This window comes from Myotis lucifugus, unplaced genomic scaffold (genome assembly GCF_000147115.1).
Source record: "Myotis lucifugus unplaced genomic scaffold, Myoluc2.0 scaffold_414, whole genome shotgun sequence".
Taxonomy (NCBI): Eukaryota; Metazoa; Chordata; class Mammalia; order Chiroptera; family Vespertilionidae; genus Myotis; species Myotis lucifugus.
The window spans coordinates 345,146-365,668 of record NW_005871462.1 but is presented as its reverse complement, the minus strand read 5'-3'; the positions used below and the strand labels follow the sequence as shown (position 1 = coordinate 365,668).

Below are 20,523 nucleotides of genomic sequence, written 5' to 3'. Positions count from 1 at the left end.
GTATTTTTGGTTTGTTTTTGTTTGAAAACAAAAACAAAAACACAATTAATGAGGAAAACAGACAAGCAATCAATCTAACTAGTCAAAATTCCATTTTTTTAAACAAATAAACCACTCATTTGATTGAGAAAAAGGAAAGGCAAATATAGGGGGGAAAAAAAACAGGTGATGACACACAGACTCAGAAAACATTTTTTAAATCATAAGATGACTTTGCTGACCTCTACACTAGATGAATTAGGCAATTTCCTAGGAAAATACAGATTACCAACACTGACATCATTCAAGTTTGAAAGCTTCAAACAGAGCAATGTCCATAAAAGAAACAAAGTTCCTAAGGAAATATCCCACTAGAAAAGCACTTGGCCAGGATGGTTTCACAGTGAGTTCTACCAAATCTTCCAAAACCACCGAGTACTAACGCTGTATAAACTATTCCAGAGCATTGAAAAGGAAAGAAATCTTACTATATCTTCTTATGAAGGAAGTATAATACAAATACCTAAATCAGATAAAGACAGTACAAAGCAAACTATGGACCAATTATCATACATGAAAATCAATAAATTCTAAACAAAATACTAACAGATTCCAAAACCACATTAAGAAAATAATACACCATGACCAAGTGAAATTCATTCAGAATACAAGACTTTTTGAATGCTGAGAAATTTATTAATATCATATACTAGTATTAATAAATCAGAAAAACTTTGACAAAATTTGGTAAACTTCCAAAAGTATAATGTACCTTCTAAATATGATAAAATATTTACTCTAAAACATTAACTTAATTAATGAAAAAACAAAAGGAACCTTACCCCTAGAACAAGGCAAGAATGCCCACTATTTCTGCTACTGCTTATCACTGCACTAGAGGCATTAGCCAATGCAATTAGACAAACAAAAACAATCAGAGGCATAAGAATTGGTAAACAAGTAAAGCTATCATAATTTATAGATGACACAGTATTATGCCTGGAAAACTCCAAAAGAGCAATAATAAAACTTAAAAAGTAAAAAAATTCAGTCAAACAGCAAGTTATAAAATTAAGATACAAAATCAGCAGCTTTCATATATAGAAACTATGAAGTCATAATGGCATAGAAAAATCTCATTTAAATAAAGAATTAAATATTTAGGGAAACAACAAAAATTTGTTATAAGAAAAACTTGTGCAAGGAAAATTTTTAAACATCCTGATAAACACTAAAGTAGATTTTTTAAAACATTCCTGACAAACACTAAAGTAAACTTAAATGAAAAGACATCCCCTTGTTCTTGGATAAGACGATTTAACAATATAGAGATGTTAGTTCTCTCCAAGTGAACTTACAAATTCAAGGCAATGCCAATAAAAATACCAACAAGCTAATTTTATGGAGTTGGATAATAGGAAAGTGCATATACAAAAGGGCAAGAATACCTAGGGAAACACTGAAAAAGAAAAACCGTGAGGGGGAAACCAGTTCACATAGACATTAAAACTTATTATAAAACTTCTTATAACTTAAACATTGTGGCAAAAAAAATAAAGTTCAGAATTAGGCTAAAAACACATAAAACTCAGTATATGACAAAGGTGGTATCTCAAAAAAAGTACATGGGGTAAAGATGTACTTTTAAAATAAATGATCTGGGTCAATGTGGGAAAAATACACAAAAAACAATTCTACGTGAACTGTAGATCTAAATGTGCATATTGAAACAATAGGACTTGTAGAAAAAAATGTAGAATATCTTCTTGCCTTCGGGGTGGGCAAATACTCAGGAACAGAAGAGCACTGTTCATAAAGATTAGATGACTTTAAAATTAATTCATTTCATAAAAAAATACCAGTTAAAACATTGAAGAGACAAGCCACAAAGTTGGAGAATTTAGTCTGGAAGTGAATTCAGGGCTAGTATAGACACCTAAAGAAGCCCCTGGGGAGGCCAGAAACAAGAAAAAGGCAGGTAATTCAATAAAATAGCTTCTTGGAAAGCAAATTTGCACAACCACTTTGGAAAATTGGCATCATCTATGAAAAGTGAACATATGCATTCCATATGACCAGCAATTTCAATACAGGGTACACACCCAAGGGAAATACATACACTGTGCACTATCAGAAATATTAAATATGCTCATCGCAGCATTATTCATAAAGTCCCAAGCTGAAAATTTAAAATGTCTGCCCATCAACACAAAGTGCTTAAACAAATTGTGGGATATTCAAAACAAGGGAACACAATAAAATGTACTAGCTAGAAATACTCAAAACGATATGCATCCATTTCACAAAAACATTAGGGAAAATTAAGATAGATACAAAAGAACATATACTATATGGTTCCACTTGTATAGGGGTAAGAAACAAAAACCCCAAGCCATATTGTCAGTCAGAATATTGGTCACCTACGGAGAGCAGGGAAGGGTTTGTCAATTGAAAGAGGCAAGAAGGGGTATTGAGAATGCTGGTAGTACTTTTTCTTGCCTGATTATATGGATGTGTTCATATATTATGGATACGTGATAATTTAGCTGTTGTACATGTACAAATTAAGTATTTTTCTGCATTTTAGTAAAACCTGTTTTAAATGTTACCACATATACACAAAGTATCATTATACACGTTAGAAAGGACTTTGGCATTACACTAATAAACAGAACATGCGCAGACCTTATAGCCCAGCAATTTCACACTCCTGGAATAACTCACCAATACTCCAAAAGACCTGTGACAAAATTTCTTAAAGCAGCTTTGCTCGTAACTGAGAAAAGTGAAAATAGTCCAGTAACTAACTGTACATCAGCAAACAGGTAAATAATTTGTGGTATACTAATAGAAAGAATCACAATCTGAAAATGAAAATGAAACTAGGGCTATTGTCATTAATGTGACTCTCAAACCACCACTACCCCTACTAATCTGACCACCATTATATGTAACTTAAATTCTGCAATGGCTTAACAGTTCATACCTTGTCCTTCTATTTAGCCTATCAACCCAGAAGCCACTGTGATCCTTTAAAATTGGACACTTGCCACTCCTCTGTTCAAAGCCCTCCATATTGAGAATGAAGGCAAAGTCCTTCCAGTTAATCCTACAGGATGTCCCCATGATCAGGACCCTGATCTAGCTCTGACCTCATCATCTTCAACAACTCACAAGTTTGACCCACTCCACTCACACTGGCCCCTTGTCCCAAGCACAAAATTTTTTCACGGCCTTTGAACTGCTGTTGAGGGTGCTCCTCCCCACATTACAATACAGCCCACACTTATAGCTCATTTACATCTCTGAGCAAATGTCACCTTACACAAAAGGCTTTCCTTATACACCCCACAGCTCCACTGAATCCCACATTCTCATCATCACATGCTTATTTTTTCCTTCATGCACTGACCACCATCAGAGATAAAATATATTTACTTATTAGGTGCCTCGACCCCAAGTAGAATGTAAGCAACCTGAAGGCAAATATCTTGATTCACTATAGACCAGGGGCATAGAACAAGGCCTGACATAGGAATATAGACTCTGGAATCAGACACCAGGGTTTAAAGACAAGCACTCCTACCTGCTAACAGGTTGGCTTCAGACCAGTCACCTAAACTTCCTTGCCTCAAATTCTCCATGTGCAAAAGAATATTGATGGCACCTGCTTCTCAGCACTCTTTTTTTTAAATATGTCAGTAGTGGAACGATCCACCCTTTTTACTTTCAAAGTGTGAACAGAAAGCTACTATATTTCTCTAGGACATTTACAAAAAGGTTTCTTCACCTTAAGAAGAAACCGAATAAAGTAAATGTCCACTTAGCACTTCTGTGAAAACAAATACAGTTCTTCAATAAAGAAGAAAGGAAAATAGATGTTTAAATAGATCAAAGATATGAAATGCAATTTTAAAATTTGGCTTGAAGAATTTAAAAATCCATATCCAACAGTTAAAAGCATAAGCAGATTATACCCATGTGTGTAGCCATTACAAAAACTCACTTGTGGACCCCACATGGTCTCTATCACAGGTGAATGGGTTAGACAGCATCTAGCTGGATGAGGCAGAACCCTCCCTCTGCCAATAAAAAAACTAATAGAAAAAAAAATGAATATCCAAAGCAGCTTAAACCAATAATCAGTTTTATTTTTCCACATAATAGGAAGTCTGGAAGTGAATTCAGGGCTAGTATAGACACCTAAAGAAGTCCCTGGGGAGGCCAGAATCCTTTGTGAATTTTCTGCAGGATCCTTTTTAGCCTGTGCCTTGCATCCTCATGGTCATAAGATGGATCTTTTAACACAAGGTACTGGATCACTTTGCTTGGTGAGAAGTGGGGGAGAGACAAAAATAAAAAAACAAGTGGAGAAGAATCCAGGTAAGAATGGCCCTTTTTTCAGGAGTCTTCTCAAAGCCCGTATATTAACATCTGCTTATTTGATAATGGACAGGCTGTGGAACATGGACTGTATGAATTGTAAGGAAACTTGTAAGAGATTTTAAAAATAATACACCTTACTAATCTGACAAAAATTGAGTTTTCTTGATATGGAAGATGAGACACTAGGGAAGCAACTAGAAGTATATGCCACTGTTGACTGGAACATCCCAAAGGACTCATCTGATGAAGACATCATAGTCTGATCACAATGCATTTGATTTAGATACTCAAACAGGCACTAAAAATACCCATGGTGCCCTAACTGGTTTGGCTCAGTGGATAGAGCATCGGCCTGCAGACTCAAGGGTCCCAGGTTCGATTCTGGTCAAGGGCATGTACCTTGGTTGCGGGCACATCCCCAGTGGAGAGTGTGCAGGAGGCAGCTGATCGATGTTTCTCTCTCATCGATGTTTCTAACTCTCTATCCCTCTCCCTTCCTATCTGTAAAAAATCAATAAAATATATTAAAAAAAATACCCACAGTTCACAGTAACTAAGATTCTACAGAGTCTATTGGTCAAGTAAATCATCCAAAAGGAAGTTAACACATTCTTAACAGTGAAATTATAATTAAAATACTACACACAAATATATTGTGATGTAAGGGTAATTCCATAACCTTAAAGACTAAAAATTTATGAGCTAGTGTCTATTTTCATGATGAAATACATCAAATGCAATTTCACACTCACTAGAAAATTCCTTAGAGGTGTGAATGAATTCTCATAAGCAACGTGAGGGGGCTGTGGTTGAAATCATTTCCACATAGGGATTGCCGGCAGTGTGGGTTCTTGCATTTCTTTAAAGAATTAATTACATTGGTTATATTTTTGAAGTGTTAAATAGAAATTCACCTACCATGAGTACTAGGACTCAAGTTTCATAAAAATTGAGGAGCTGTTCTAGGACAAGGTTTCTCAACCTTGACAATATTAACATTTTGGGGCACATATATCTTTTTTCTGGGGAGCTCCTCTGCATTGTAGTCTATTTAGCAATATCCTTGATGTCTTCCAACTATATGAAGGTAATGCCTTCCCGTTTTAACAACCAAAAATGTCGCCAGAAATTGCCAAATGTCTCCTGGGGAGCATATCCACTCCCTGGTAATAACCACTGCTCTGCAACAGGAATTGGCAATTTTTTTTCTGTGAAGGGCCAGACAATGAGTATTTTAGTCTTTGTGGGCCACACAGTCTGTCACATATTTTCTTCCTTAAAAATGTAAACTATTCTTAGCTTGAGAACCGTACATAGACAGCTGGCTGTAGTTTCCTGACCCATTACCAACTTTTCCATGTTTCCCTAGTGTGCTTACTTTACTTGTAGGCTCAGAAGGTGCCAGGTGGTACAACAGTAATTTTAACATTAAGTACCAGGCTACGGTTTCTCTTTCTAAGCTGTCACATTTGTTAAGACTTAAATGTACACTGATGGCTTTTCCACACCACAGAGACACATTTTCTCCCCCAGTATTAATTCTCAGAGATGAGAAAAAAACTTGTCTTTTCAATCATTACACAAACTGTTTCTCTTTCAAGTTACATGTATTGCCTTGTGCTCAGTAAGACGAATAAAGGCTTTCCTGCCTTCCTGAAACTTAAAAGGTTTCCTTCCAGTCTGAGCTCTTGTGTTTCTTAAAGAAGGTGTTATCATTGGAGCCTCTTCCACACTGATGACACTATGAGTTTTTCTCCCCGGTGAGTTTTAACATGACTCCGAAGAGATGAGTGATCACTGAAGGCTTTTCCACAAGCCAAGCATTCATAGGGCTTCTCCCCAGTGTGTATTCTCCTGTGAACATTAAGGTTTGAGCCTATGCTGAAGGCTTTCCCACAGTGATCACACTCATAAGGCTTCTCTCCTGTGTGACTTCTCATGTGTGTCTTAAGAGTTGACTGGTTTCTGAAGGTTTTCCCACACTGCCTACATTCAACACGTTTCTTTACAAGATGAATGCTCATGTGCCTCCTCCGGGATAAATAATCACCAAAGACTTTCCCACAGGCAGCACATTCATAGCGTCTCTCTTGAGTGTGTATTTTCCTGTGTGCTGTTAGGTTTGAGCTGGCGCTGAAGGCTTTCCCACACAGATCACACCCGTATGGTTTCTCTCCAGTGTGAGAATTCATGTGTGTCTTAAGGATGGACTGGTTTCTGAATGTTTTCCCACACTGCCGACATTCAACGGGTTTCTTTACAATATGAATTCGCATGTGTTTTCTCCGTGATAAGAGATCACCAAAGGATTTCCCGCATTCTTTACATTCATATGTTTTCTCTACCATGTGGTTCTTCTTGTGCAAATTATAGTTAGACTTCCATCGAAAGGCTTTTCCACACTGTGTGCACTCATAGGGTTTCTCTCCAGTGTGATTCCTGACATGCTCTTTGAGATGTGAGGGATGCTGGAAAGCTTTCCCACAGTCTTGACATTCATAGGGTCTCTCTCCAGTGTGTGTTCTTTTGTGTGCAATGAGGTGGCAGCCCCTGCCATATGTCTTCCCACATTCATCACACTTGTAAGGTCTCTCCCCAGTGTGAACTCTCATGTGTATCTTTAGGGAGGAGAGGGTTCGGAATGCATTTCCACATTGACTGCAATCAAAGGGCTTCTCTGTGAGATGAGTTCTTGCATGACTCCTAAGGGCTGAGGGATCACTGAAAGCTTTCCCACAGACATTGCATTCATAGGGTTTCTCCCCAGTGTGTATTCTCCTGTGCCGTGTAAGAGAAGCACTTGTGGTGAAGGCTTTTTGACACTGATGGCATTCATGCATTTTTCTCCCATTGTAAATGCTCACATGTTGCGTTAGATGTGACCTGTTCTTGAAAACCACCCCATAGTCCCGGCGGTGATAGGGCCTCCTGCCAGTGTGTCTTCCCATTTGCTGAGTAAGATGAGCACCCATACTGAAGACTTCAAACAGGTGAGCATATTCAGTGGATTTCTCTCCAAGATGAGTTCTTTCCTGTTGATTTAAAGATGAGTGCTGACTAAGGCATTTCCAATATTCATTTCATTCCTAAGAATTATCCCCACATAAACTGACATAAATTAAAGCACATCATTATGACTATAGATGTCATCATTATGACTACAGATGTAAAAATACTAGTCTTGCCCCTGTGGGCTCTATCAAGTAGAACAGGTGAATGTTATGTATGCCCTAAGGTACCATGTGTGTAACCATAACAAAGCTTTTTACAAAATAGACTTTGTTAACTGTTTAAATCTGAATTGAACTCCAACACTCAATTACCTAAGACATAGCTATAGAAATTTTTACTCATCAGAACTCTAAGTGGAAAGTTTTGGGCTAGTAATTGGTAATATTAGTGTCTCTAACATTGCTTCCTCTTGGGGAATGCCACCTGCCTAGTTCTTGAGCTCCTTTTCTAACTTAAGCTGCCCCACTTATCTCCTAATATGGAAGATCCAGAATTATCCCCCCAAAAATCTTACCATTGTCACACCACTAGGTGTTTCATCCCCAAAAATATCTTCCATGAGAATAGACCACTTGGTTTTAGAAGGAATCTCCCAATCTGAAACAAATTGGAAAAAGATAAATTTACTCTTAAAAGAAAATGGTAGAACGCTGGTGACAAAAATAGGTGATTTAAAAAAAAAAAAAACCAATTCGAAAAAAGGAAAGATGAGGTGAAAAGGAAGAATGCATAGGTAAAAATGACTGAAATATTTGACTGTGTGATATTTGATGACAAGGGGTGGACATTTATGTCAGCACAATAAGAAGTAATTCTTCAAAGACCAACATTAATGAAAGAAAAAATATAATCAGGAATGTTGAATTTAAAAGGATAGAAAAAAGTTCCATGTGGACATGTCAAATTTAAAGGTGAAAGGATAGTGAAACCAAAGAATGTGTCAGAGAATAGAGGAGCAATGAAAGAGAATGAGCATTTTATATATTCCTGGGTGAAATTTCCTAATGGATCCCCCTCCATCCCAATAACTGAGAATAGCCACTACTCAGAAGCACTTATGATGCAGGTCCTTACCGGGACATGTGCCTTGGGGAAATCCACTCTCCTCTGTTCTCAGCTCCTCTTCTTGCTCCAAGTGGAAGATGAGGCTGGGTTTCCCCACCTGACACCCTACTCATGGGGAAAGATACATGTTGAGGGAGGATCGTGCAGAGGACACCTGTTCTGAAGTCAAGAGTTCTGAAGATGGACAAGACTGACTTAGGAGCAGCAAAATGATGGTGACAAATTTCTAAGGGACACAGTGAAAGGCTGTCATAAAAATCAAAACCACAAATACCCACATGTTTTGCCCTTTAATAGATTTCTTAACTTAGAAGTTAAGGATTTCTTAATCAGAAACCTATGCCCAAGCTCAGACACATTTGACAACCTCCAAGGTCAATGCAATAAACAGGTCTTAATATCCATGGGAGACACCAAAGGGTAGGCACCAGGTCACAACTGTGTTCCAAATCCCCACCCTGCTCCTAGGTTACAGCCAACTACTTAAAATTATTTGATTCATAAATGAAGAAGTGATGCCAGTCTTACCCACTGAGGCAAGGTTACTATAGTTCTCCAGCATCACATCTTTGTATAGTTTTCTCTGAGAAGAATCCAACAAGGGCCACTCCTTCTCAGTAAAGTCCACTGCAACATCCTGGAAAGTCACTGAGTCCTGAAACACCACATTTGGGGTCAGTGAGAAAAGAGCTTGTGTTCAAAGATGGCAGAGGCTGAAGACTGGATATGAAAGAGTCAAATCATAGGATTTCAGTATGGGGTTCTGGTGTCTCAAAATGTATTCCAGAAGCCAGTCAGCAGCTGTTCCGTTTTCCTTACGCGGTGATCTTACCCTGTCTTACTGCTTCAAATGCAACTCTGACATGGGATCAAAATCTCTCTCCACTTTTAGCCTGGCCTGAAAACTCAAACCATATTATAAGAGAAACATTTGCTATGTAAGTCACTTTCCCTAAAAACTTTGATACCTCGACAGCCTTGAAACATTATTTGGCTCTGTCTCTTGATCCCTGATCAGGCATCAATTAACCAGAATAAAAATCTAAAAGAATTTCATTATGTGATATTGGGCGTGTCCTCTCCCACCCTCAGGGGCCCAGAGATATTGGCGTACCTGGGAAACAACATTAGTTGGCATATGAGGCTCCAGGCCATTATAAGCAAACAGGTCCATATTCTGGTGACAAGAATGGTCTTTTGAGGCAAGAGGAATTTCTGACTCCTGAATATGGGCAGGTTCCTGGATGGATATAGCTAGAGAAGACAGGATTCATGAGAATAAAAGCTTGCTTGACACTTACAAACTACTAAACTATAAGCGTGTAGTGCACATTCCCCATCAGAATATACACACACCCCACATTCGGTAAGAATCCAGAGCAGCCCTGCTCTACTCAAGGACAGGAAAAAGGGAGGTGGGCCAATATACCTGTAACAAAAGTAATATGTTTTCTCAATTTATGAGTGAAGAAATTAACTCTCTAAGAGATAGAGCTTTGCTCAGATTTATCAAAATAATAACTGAGGCAGTTTAGGGTTACTACCCATACTTGTGTTTTTCTTTTCACACCAATTACACACACTCCCTCTCTCACCCAAACTCACAAAGATCCTGCCTAAATCAGACAGTCACCTCAAGAGGCTCTCCCAGGACTTTGCTCCCACTACTTTCCAGTTGATTCATCCTCCCCTGGCAGCCATCCCTCTGTCCTTGGGAAGTGGAAGTGGCCACTTAAGCTTGAATTCTGAGAGCGTTCTTCACTCCTAGAACTTACCACATGTGGGAGAGAGATCAAGAGCTGCCATCCTGTGAGAATGATAATAAATTTGCCTGGACAACAGGACACTAGCATCAGAAAGCTACTCTCTCGTTCTTATGGGAGTCTTCGAGCAGGCATCTGTAGTAAATGAGAAAAAGATTACTAGGAGAAGTCAAGGCTTTCTATCTCTCCTGCTCATGGGACAATTCTGACTTCTGCTTTCCAGTATTTCTCCTTTTGAGCAGAAAATTCTGTTTGATCCTAAGCCTTTCCCTTGCTTAGGCAAGACCTCCAGGCAATGTGGTGGACAACTCTGACCCCCATGTAATGTGTCAGCAAGTACAACTCTGTTAAACTCCCTCGCTCATTAAACATTTGTGCCCCAGACTTCTGTTCTTCAACTTTGATACATGCTATGGTTTAGGATCATTCTAGTATCCATGAAGATGGTCCACCTAGGACTACATGTTCCAATCTCCAGTGTTATTTGGCCCCCCCACTCCACATCAACATACACAACTGTATGCCAACACACAGGCCTTGTCATCTCTAGTTGCCAGCTTTATCTAACAATGATTCAGAAATCTGCACTTCTACACAACATTCTTCTTGCATGAACTCTTTCACTTTATAGAGGATTCCAGACCACTCATGCTTCTACAATCTTGCTCCCTCACAGCAAATTCCTCTTCTCACTGCTCCACCTATCAAGCCAAGATTTATCACAATCCATCACTTCTACAATCTGTCCAAATTCCTCTGCCTATTATAGCCCTGGCCCCAACCGGTTTGGCTCAGCGGATAGAGTGTTGGCCTGCGGACTGAGGGGTCCTGGGTTCGACTACGGTCAAGGGCACATGCCCAGGTGTAGGCTTGATCCCCAGTGCGGGGCGGGGGGGGGGGGGTGTTAGGAGGCAGCCGATTCATGATTCTCTCTCATCATGGATGTTTCTATCTCTCTCTCCCTCTCCCTTCCTATCTGAAATCAATAAAAATATATTTAAAAAAAAAAAAAACAGCCTGGATGATTCCAACCATCTACCTCATCTCTAAAGATAGTTGGGAAGACTAGTCCACACACAACTGGTCACCTTCAAAACTCAAAGTCGTTAACCCCTAAAGGAGTATACACTAAAGAAAAGGATACTAGGCAATCCAATCTTCCAATATCCCCATAACCATGTAAAAACCTCAACAGTTTTTCTGAATAAAAAACTGTCTTGCCGAAACCGGTTTAGCTCAGTGGATAGAGCGTCGGCCTGCGGACTGAAAGGTCCCAGGTTCGATTCTGGTCAAGGGCATGTACCAGGGTTGCAGGCACATCCCCAGTAGGTGTGCAGGAGGCAGCTGATCGATGTTTCTCTCTCATAGATGTTTCTAACTCTCTATCTCTCTCCCTTCCTCTCTGTAAAAAATCAATAAAATATATTAAAAAAAACTGTCTTACCATTATGCTCTTTCAGCAAATAATCTTATGTTCCTTTCATAGTAATCACAACCAGAAAAAAATGGATCTCAGCAAAGACTAGAAAATGACACAAAAAACAGTTCCATATATGACAACAGAAAATAAAGTATCTCATAATAAATCAAAAGCTGGCCCTGACCAGTTTGGCTCAGTGGATAGAGCGTCAGCCTGCAGACTCAAGGGTCCCGGGTTCGATTTCGGTCAAGGGCATATGCCTCGGTTGCGGGCACATCCCAGTGGGGGATGTGCGGGGGGCAGCTGATCAATGTTTCTTTCTCATCGATGTTTCTGACTCTCTCTCCCTCTCCCTTCCTCTCTGAAATCAATAAAAATATTTTTTAAAATTCTTAAAAAAAAAAAAAAAAGCCTGCCCTGGCCTGTGGCTCAGTTGATTGGGATGTCATCCTATACATCACAAAATTGTGGGTTTGATTTTGACAAGGCACATACCTAGGTTGCGGGTTCAATCCCCAGTGAGGGTGCGTATGGGTGCTAACAGATTGGTGTCTCTAATCACTCCTTTCCTATATCTAAAAATATATCCTTAGAAGAGGATTAAACAAAAAAAATAAACAAACAAAAAAACAACTACAAAGTTTCTATACAGCTAGGGAAACCATCAACAAAATGAAAAGGCAACCTACTGAATGGGAGAAAATATTTGCAAGTCATTCATATCCAAAACATGTAAAGAACTCACACACCTCAACAGCAAAACAACAAACAATCCAAATAAAAAATAGGCAGAAGACCTAAACAGATATTTTTCCAAAGACATACAAATGGCCAGAAGGCACATGAAAAGATGCTTAACATCACCAATCATCCAGGAAATGCTAATCAAAACCGTATACCTGTTAGAATGACTATTATAAAAAAGACAAGAGACAACAAGTGTTGCCCAGAATATAGGGAAAAGGGAACACTTGTGCTCTGTTTGGTGAGAATGTAAACTGGTACAGCAACTATGGAAAACAGTATAAACAGAACTACCATGTGATGCAGCAATCCCACTTCTGGGTATTTACCTAAAAATGAAAACACTAATTTGAAAAGATATCTCCACCTCCATGCTCATTACAGCATTATTTACAATGGCCAAGGCATGGAAACAACCTAAATGTCCACTGACGAATGAATGGACAAAGCAAATGTGAAATAAATATATAGTAGTATATGTGTATATATATACTATACACACATATATAATGGAATTATTATTCAGCTATAAAAAAAATCTTGCCATTTGTGACATAGATGGACCTTGAGGATATTATGCTAAGTGAAATTAAGTCAGACAAAAAAATTCTCACTTATATATAGAAACTTTAAAAAAGCAAAACAAAACAAAAGCCAAGGTCAGAATATGGAGAACACACTGATGGTTGCCTGAGGCAGTGGTGGTGAATAAAATAGGTAAAAGAGGTCAGGGAGCCTGAGGGAGGCAACCAATCCATGAGTCTCTCTCTCTCTCTCTCATCATGTTTCTCTCTCTATCTGTCTCTCCCCCTCCCTTCCACTCTGCCTAGAAATCAATGAAAAAAAATATATACATATATATATACATATACATATACATATCTTTGGGTGAGATTTAACAACAACAACAACAAAAAGAGGGGAAAAAAGAAGTACAAGTTTCCAGTTATAAAATAAGTCATGTGATGTATAGCATGGTGACTATAGTTAATAATACTGTATTGCATACTTAAAAGTAGCTAAAAGTGTGGATCTTGAAAGCTCTGACCACAAGAAACAATTTTTGAAACTATGTATGGTGATGGATATTAATACACATACCTGACAAAAATTTCATATTCAGATTAAAGCACTCCTACAAAACAATAAAAAAAAGGCTAGAACTAAGACACTTCATGAAATGTAATGACAAATATAATAATCACGACAAAGGGTACTCAGCATCATTTGTTATCAGAAAAATGCAAGTTAAAACATCATTAATTTTTCATCAAAACTAATATCATTTCAACCCACCAGAGAGGCCAAAATAAAACATCATAGCATTTCAACCCACCAGAGAGGCCAAAATAAAAGACCATCAGCATAATATCCCAAGAATGTGGCACACACCCTATCCTATATAATAAAAGCCTAATACGCAAATCGACCAAGTGGCGGAACAACCAGCAGAACAACCAATCGCTATAATGCGCACTGACCAACGGGGGGCAGATGCTCAATGCAGGAGCTGCCCCCAGCTTGCAGGCCCCAGGCCAGCCAAGGTGGGTCCCAGCAGAGTCCCCTGATTGCCCTGCTGGTCACCCCGCAGACTGGCCCTGATTGCCGGCCAGGCCTAAGGGCCCTACTTGTGCACGAATTTCGTGCACCGGGCCTCTAATTCTCATATGATGGTGGAAATGTGAAATGGTTCAAACATTTTGCCAGTTTCTTAAATAGTAGGCCTACTATTTGACCAAGTAATTCCATGTCGAGATATTACCCAAGAAACATTCTGATTCGTAACAGCCAAAAAGTGTAAACAATGTAAATATCCATCAACAAGAGAAAAAAACCCAAAATGTAACAAGTACAATGAAATACTCCTCAGCAATAAAAAGAAACTACCGAGACACACAATATATGTTGACAAACAGAAGATAGACACAAGAAATTTTCTGATTCCAATTACATGATGTTCGTGAATAGGCAAAACTTATTTAAGTCAATGGAAGAACTTATTTAAGTCCATGGTAAAAAAAAGTGGTTGCCTTGAAGGAGAACATGAGATGGTATTGGATAGACTGAGGAAAAACTACATGTATTTTTTTAAAAAACATTTTATTGACTTTTTACAGAGAGGAAGGGAGAGGAATAGAGAGTTAGAAACATTGATGAGAGAGAAACATTGATCAGCTGCCTCCTGCATACTTCTGACTGGGGATGTGCCCGCAACCAAGGTACATGCCCTTGACCGGAATCGAACCTGGGACCTTTCAGTCCGCAGGCCGACGCTCTATCCACTGAGCCAAATCGGTTAGGGCTACAGGTATTTTTATTTTTAGTTAGTGGTTATACAATGTACACAACTGTCAAAAAAAATTAATCAAACGGATCACCTAAGATCTGTGCATTTTCTTGTAATCTATACTTTAGAGTTAAAAGAAATTTTTCTTACTTTCTGGTCTCTATACAAAAATTCCTCCCACAACTAACCTACTATCTCTTCCTCTCCTATTACAAACAAGAGATGTCTGCCCTCCCTTCTAAGGCCAACGTCTTCAGAGTAAATATATAAGTAAAATAAATTCAAAATGTTCAAAGAAAAAAGTAGAATAAAAAATACTCAAATCAAAGGAAACTAGAAAAAATAAATGGAAAAAGATAAGGCAAATTCAACAACCAAATATATTAACACATAAAATGTTAATGGACTAAATGCTTCAGCCCAGAGAGTGTGGCTTAGTGATTCCCATGAACCAGGAGGTGATGGTTTGATTTCCGGTCAGGGCCATGCCCAGGTTGCAGGCTCCTTCCCCAGTAGCGGGTGTGCAGGAGGCAGCTGATCAATTGTTCTCTCTCATCATTGATGTTTCTATCTCTCTCTCCCTTTCCCTGTCCCCTCTCTCCTCCTCTCTCTAAAATCAATAAAAATACATTAAAAAATTAAAAAAGAAATGAAAATGCTTCAACTAAAATAGATATTCTCAAAATGGATTCAAAGGAATTCAGTTATATGCTGTGTCTAAGAGATATCTAACACATAGGAATAGAACAAGAATGAAAATTTAAAAATATATACAGCACACACTTTTTTTAAAGCTGGTTTAAAAATATTAACACAAGACAAAATGGATTAAGGCAATAAAGCTCCGAGAGAAATCTGAGATATTACATAGTGAAAAGTATAACTGAAGAAAATGCTGTGTATACCTGCATATGTTATGACACAGCCTCAAAAGTATGAAAAAAATTAAAAAGGACAGACTAACCACCACCAGAGCTCTCATTAATACAGTTCAGGCAGGTAATTCGATAACTATACATAGTCTGATTAAGATGAAACAGTATTTCCTAACTATAAAATCCAACCCTACAAGCACAATGTGTCTCAGAAAATGGCATCAATCTGACCAGTGCAATGAAGTTAAGCAAACTATGACTAAAGACAACAACAACAAAGTCATAGGAATGAAAATTTGAAAATTAAAAGAGAAAATTCTAAGTGATTCATAGGTCAAGGAAGTCATAATATTTGGAACTGAAATATAATACTACATACTGCACTTCTGTGGGATGTTACAGATACCCAATGTAAGAAATTAGACACATCCCAAAAAAAGTAAAAGGAAGAAAATTATATAGAAAGTTTTGAAATAAAAAAAACCATATTATAAAGTGCTTCAATCAAGTCAAAAGTTCTTTGAGAAAACAAAATTGACCAAATTCTGACAGGATTTATATTTTTAAAAGAAATATAAATATATATATATATAATATATATTATATATATGAAAAACTTAACATTACAGATGTCGCAAGCATTAAAAATATGAGCACGTTATTAATAACTTTGACTATACAATTTAAACCTTAGATGGAATGAACAGAAATTTTATCTACCATAATGTAATAGAGAATTTAGATGCCCTATAACCCTTAAAGGAACAGAAACAACAGCTTTAGAACTTTCCACAAAGCAAACTCCAGACCTAAACGGTTTTTCTTGGTACAGCTCCCTTTATGAAACAAGTCACTCTATTCTTAGGCAAAACACTGCCAAGTTTAGAAAAAAGTTTATATGGCTGGCATAAACCTGAATAGGACAGGAAAATTACAAACACAGATCCAAATCACCAAAAAATGATACAATAAGTATCCTTTCCACGTAATTTATTTACCAATGCATATTTAATGTAATATTAGAAGTGTTCATTGATGTAATTCACCACTCTATCAGACAAATAAGAAAAGCATATTATTCACTCATTCATTCCATGTACCTATCACAAGCCAGGCATCCCTAGGTGTTTGAAATACATCAACAAACAGATGTCCAAGTAGATGCTAGAAAGAAATAATCACTTGTAAAAAGCTACAGCTGCTCATGAGAAAAAAAAAAAGAAAAGCTCTTAAACTAAGGAAAGAAGGGAGCTTCCTTGACCTAATAAATACTGTTTTAAAAAAGCTTCTAGGCCCTGGCTGGGTAGCTCAATTAGTTAAAGCTTTGTCAGATACACCAAGGTTTCAGGTTCCATCCCTGGTCAGGGCACATATAAGAAACAACCAATGAATGCATAAATACGAGGAACAACAAATCGATGTTTCTCTCTCTCTCAAAATCAATAAAAAATTTTTGAAAAAAATCAAATTTAAGCCACAAGGTACCTAAAAAACAATGGATATGTGTATGAACTCCACCTACAAGATATTTAGAAATCTCTAAATTAGAATGTGTAGTTGCATCAGTATGGAAAAAAGATGTGCATGAAAATACTTCAGAGCGTGAGTACATTAAAAAAATAATTACTAAAATTGGGAAATGTATTTTTGGGGAAATGCATATAAACAGTAGAATCCATAAAGAAAATCTTGGAGAAGAGGATGCAATTTAGGAGCACACAGGTTTCTGAGTTTTATAATCTTTTCTTGGCCTGATTTGTGGATTTGCTTTATTGCTGTCCTTTTAACTGTGTCTATGTGTTTTCATACATTTTTTGGCACATCTGTCCTATAGAAAGATAAATCAAAGGAACCAAATAAGATGGTAAAAATCAATGCAAACTGTTAGTAATCACAATAACTATTAATGGACTAACTCTCGTTAAGTAACAATGCCCAACTGAATTTTTAAATCTAGTTATAGGCTATTTACATACGAGTCAACTAAAATTAATAAAATAAAAACAGACAAGTGCACCCAAAGTTTGAGTATAAAAAGCATTAAAGACAAATGCTGCCAAAAACAATGTGCCTGTATTAATAGTAGACCAAACTAACCACAAAGAAAATTGACCACAAAAGCAAAAGAAAGGTAATTCATCCTCAAGGTCTCTAATTCCTGAGCCTCCATAATATCCCGAACTCACTCGGCCTGGCTTTTCTGTCTCCACCCCAAGGTGTCAGGTGTTTGTTTTTTGTTTGTTTTTTGACCAGTCATCAGCGCCTAAATATGTCGCTAAATATGGTTCTAAATTTCAGTCCTCGCGTCTCCACAGGGACTAAAACACACTACTGGCCGGGCCACCTGGCGTCCCAGTCCCAGGTCCAGGTCCCCCATAACTCCTTGCCTTGCAGGCCTCTGGTGTTCTCAGAGAAGCCGAGAGTAAAGGGTTAAACGAGGAAAGCCGGGCTTACCCTACTGAGGGTAAAATCGGGGGGAGCCGAGGTCACGGAAGCTGCCGCCGGAGGGCCGAGAAATTCAAACGGAAGGTCCAGTCTGCCGCAGGGAGGCGGAAGGTCACCAACAACTGAAGGAAATCGCAGGGGAGCCCTCTACAGCCTATGTGTAAAGAGACTATCGCCTCCGGAGAATAATGGCTTCCGTTTCACTTCCGCCTTCTAAATCACGCGTGACTCATTGGCTGCTCTAACCCGGAAGCACGGAGCGGAAAGGATTCTGGGAAATGTAGTTCTGAGTTTAGGCAGGCATGCTGGTCAAGATGCCCAGGTGGATTCTGATGGTTGAGCACCTGTCCCCAACTGCTAATTGTTTGAGAGCCTTGGGACTCACTTTTCAAGCTTCTTATAATTATTCTCTCTACTCGAAACGACTCTCAACGCTTTAAATACAATTTATACACTTAAGACTCAAATGTCCACCTGGAGCCCTACACCTCTAACCTTAATTCCAAACTGAAAGAGACATTCTCTACTTGGATATTTTATAAACACTTTAAAATGTCACAAATCAAACTCCAGATTCCACCTTCTCAAATTCAGATAACAGCAACCTTATCTTTCCACTTGTAAACTTTGGCAACACCCTCGACCCTTTTGTTTGTCCCATTGATCCACCAGAATGGTTAGTTTTACCTTGACTAGTAACCCAGAACCTGATCACTTTGCCAGAAATGTTTTCCATGCCCCTGTGTCAACTCAAGAGAGGTCATGGCAGGACTCAGAAAAGTCAGGGTTAGCACTTCATGGTCCTCTTTTATGATACCTGAGCCAGAAAATTAGGAGGCATAACTTCCAGGTAAAGACTTTTATCTAGGTGGTGTGAGCATTAATGGAGCACAAAGAAATATCCACCTCCTAACAAAAGTTCTAGCCCTAACTCTCCCAAGAGACTGACATCTCCACTAAATTGCCTACCACCTGTTTCTCCTTTTGTATAAAAGGGCCACATCCTAAAGTTGTTGCAAGACTCAAAAGAGAAATGCAAGTAACTGGTTACATCTCGTCAGGGATAAGAAGTTGGCAGTTTAAGCCCAACTTGAGAAGTGAGCAAAGGTGGAAAGACTCCAGGGCAGGAGTGTCAGAGACAGCAGGAGCACTGCTCAGCACTACTGGTCTGACTGGCTTTGAGTCCATGTAATTCTCCCATTCAACTACACCAAGCACAGGGAAGATTCCTTTTCGAACCCTGCCTTCTGGGGAAAGGGAAATCTTTGTGTATTGTTGGTGGGATTGCAAATTGACTTGGCCACTATGAAAAACAGTATGGATGTTCTCAAAAAATTCAAAATAGAATTACCTTAGTGACCCAGTAATTCCACTTCTGTGTATTTATCTTTAAAAAATTCAAAACACTAATTTGAAAAGATATATGCACCTCTATATTTACCACAGTGTTATTTAAAACAAATGGCAAGATATGGAAGCAACCTAAGTGCCCATTAATAGATGATTGGATAAAGATGTGGTACATGCCCTGGCTGGTTTGGCTCAGTGGATAGAGCGTCGGCCTGCAGACTGAAAGATCCCAGGTTCGATTCTGATCAAGGGCATGTACCTTAGTTGCGGGCACATACCCAGTGGGGAGTGTGCAGGAGGCAGCTGATCGATGTTTCTCTCTCATCAATGTTTCTATCTCTCTATCCCTCTCCCTTCCTCTCTGTAAAAAATCAATAAAGTATATTTTTAAAAAAGAATGACATATTACATTTATGACAACATAGATAGATGGACCTAGAGGATATTATGCTAAATGAAAGACAAAGAAAGACAAATACCATATGATTTCACTTATATATGGAATCTAAAGAGCAAAACGAATGAACAAACAAAACAGAAACAGACTCATAGATACAGAGAACAAACTGATGGCTCCCAGAAGGGAGTGGGTTGGAGGTCTGGGTGAAAAAGATGAAGAGGTTAAGAAGTTCAAATTGGCAGTTTCAAAATAGTCATCAGGATCTAAAGTACAGCATAGGAAATATAGTCAATAATATTTTAATATCTATGTGGTGACAGGTGAGTACTAGAATTATCAGGGAAATCATTTAGTAAATTATATAAATGTCTAATTATGATAGACAATTAGACACACATGAGCAAAGCAATGAAGATGGGCCAGCTACTGAAGGTCACCAGGGCAGAAAACCTCAGTTGCTTATTATAGAGTGGGACCTCAGCCCCCTAGCATATCTCTGGTCATTCGACTGGGACCCCCAACCCCCACTTTTCATATTGCTGGTCATTCCATTTCCAGAGGTTCTCAACCTGTGGGTCACGACCCCTTTGGGGGTCTAATGACCCTTTCACAGGGGTCGCCTAAGACCATTGGAAAACACATATATAATTACATATTGTTTTGTGATTAATCACTATGCTTTAATTATGTTCAATTTATAGCAATGAAACTGGGTGTCACCACAACATGAGGAACTGTATTAAAGGGCCGTGGCATTAGGAAGGTTGAGAACCACTGGTTTAGACCCTCTGACCTTT

At 38.4% G+C, this 20,523-nt stretch overlaps 1 protein-coding gene and 1 non-coding gene across 3 annotated transcripts; both read right to left on the bottom strand.

The window, feature by feature from the left end:
- Positions 1-3,672: 3,672 nt before the first annotated feature.
- Positions 3,673-3,801, bottom strand: LOC111823179. The gene has a single exon (XR_002826179.1).
- Positions 3,802-4,109: 308 nt separating this feature from the next.
- Positions 4,110-18,181, bottom strand: ZNF317 (zinc finger protein 317). 2 transcript variants are annotated; one of them, XM_006102442.3, is made up of 7 exons: positions 17,986-18,181; positions 10,218-10,340; positions 9,557-9,696; positions 8,971-9,097; positions 8,452-8,547; positions 7,892-7,974; positions 4,110-7,397 (listed from the first exon to the last, which is right to left on the bottom strand). In XM_006102442.3, exons 2-7 carry the CDS (start codon positions 10,246-10,248, stop codon positions 6,078-6,080), a joined length of 1,797 nt encoding a protein of 598 aa, XP_006102504.1. In that variant the 5' UTR covers positions 10,249-10,340; positions 17,986-18,181; the 3' UTR covers positions 4,110-6,077. The 2 variants fall into 2 exon arrangements, with proteins under 2 accessions (XP_006102504.1, XP_023599583.1); XM_023743815.1 differs by lacking the exons at positions 10,218-10,340; positions 17,986-18,181 and having other exon boundaries at positions 8,971-9,162; positions 9,557-9,685.
- Positions 18,182-20,523: the final 2,342 nt, after the last annotated feature.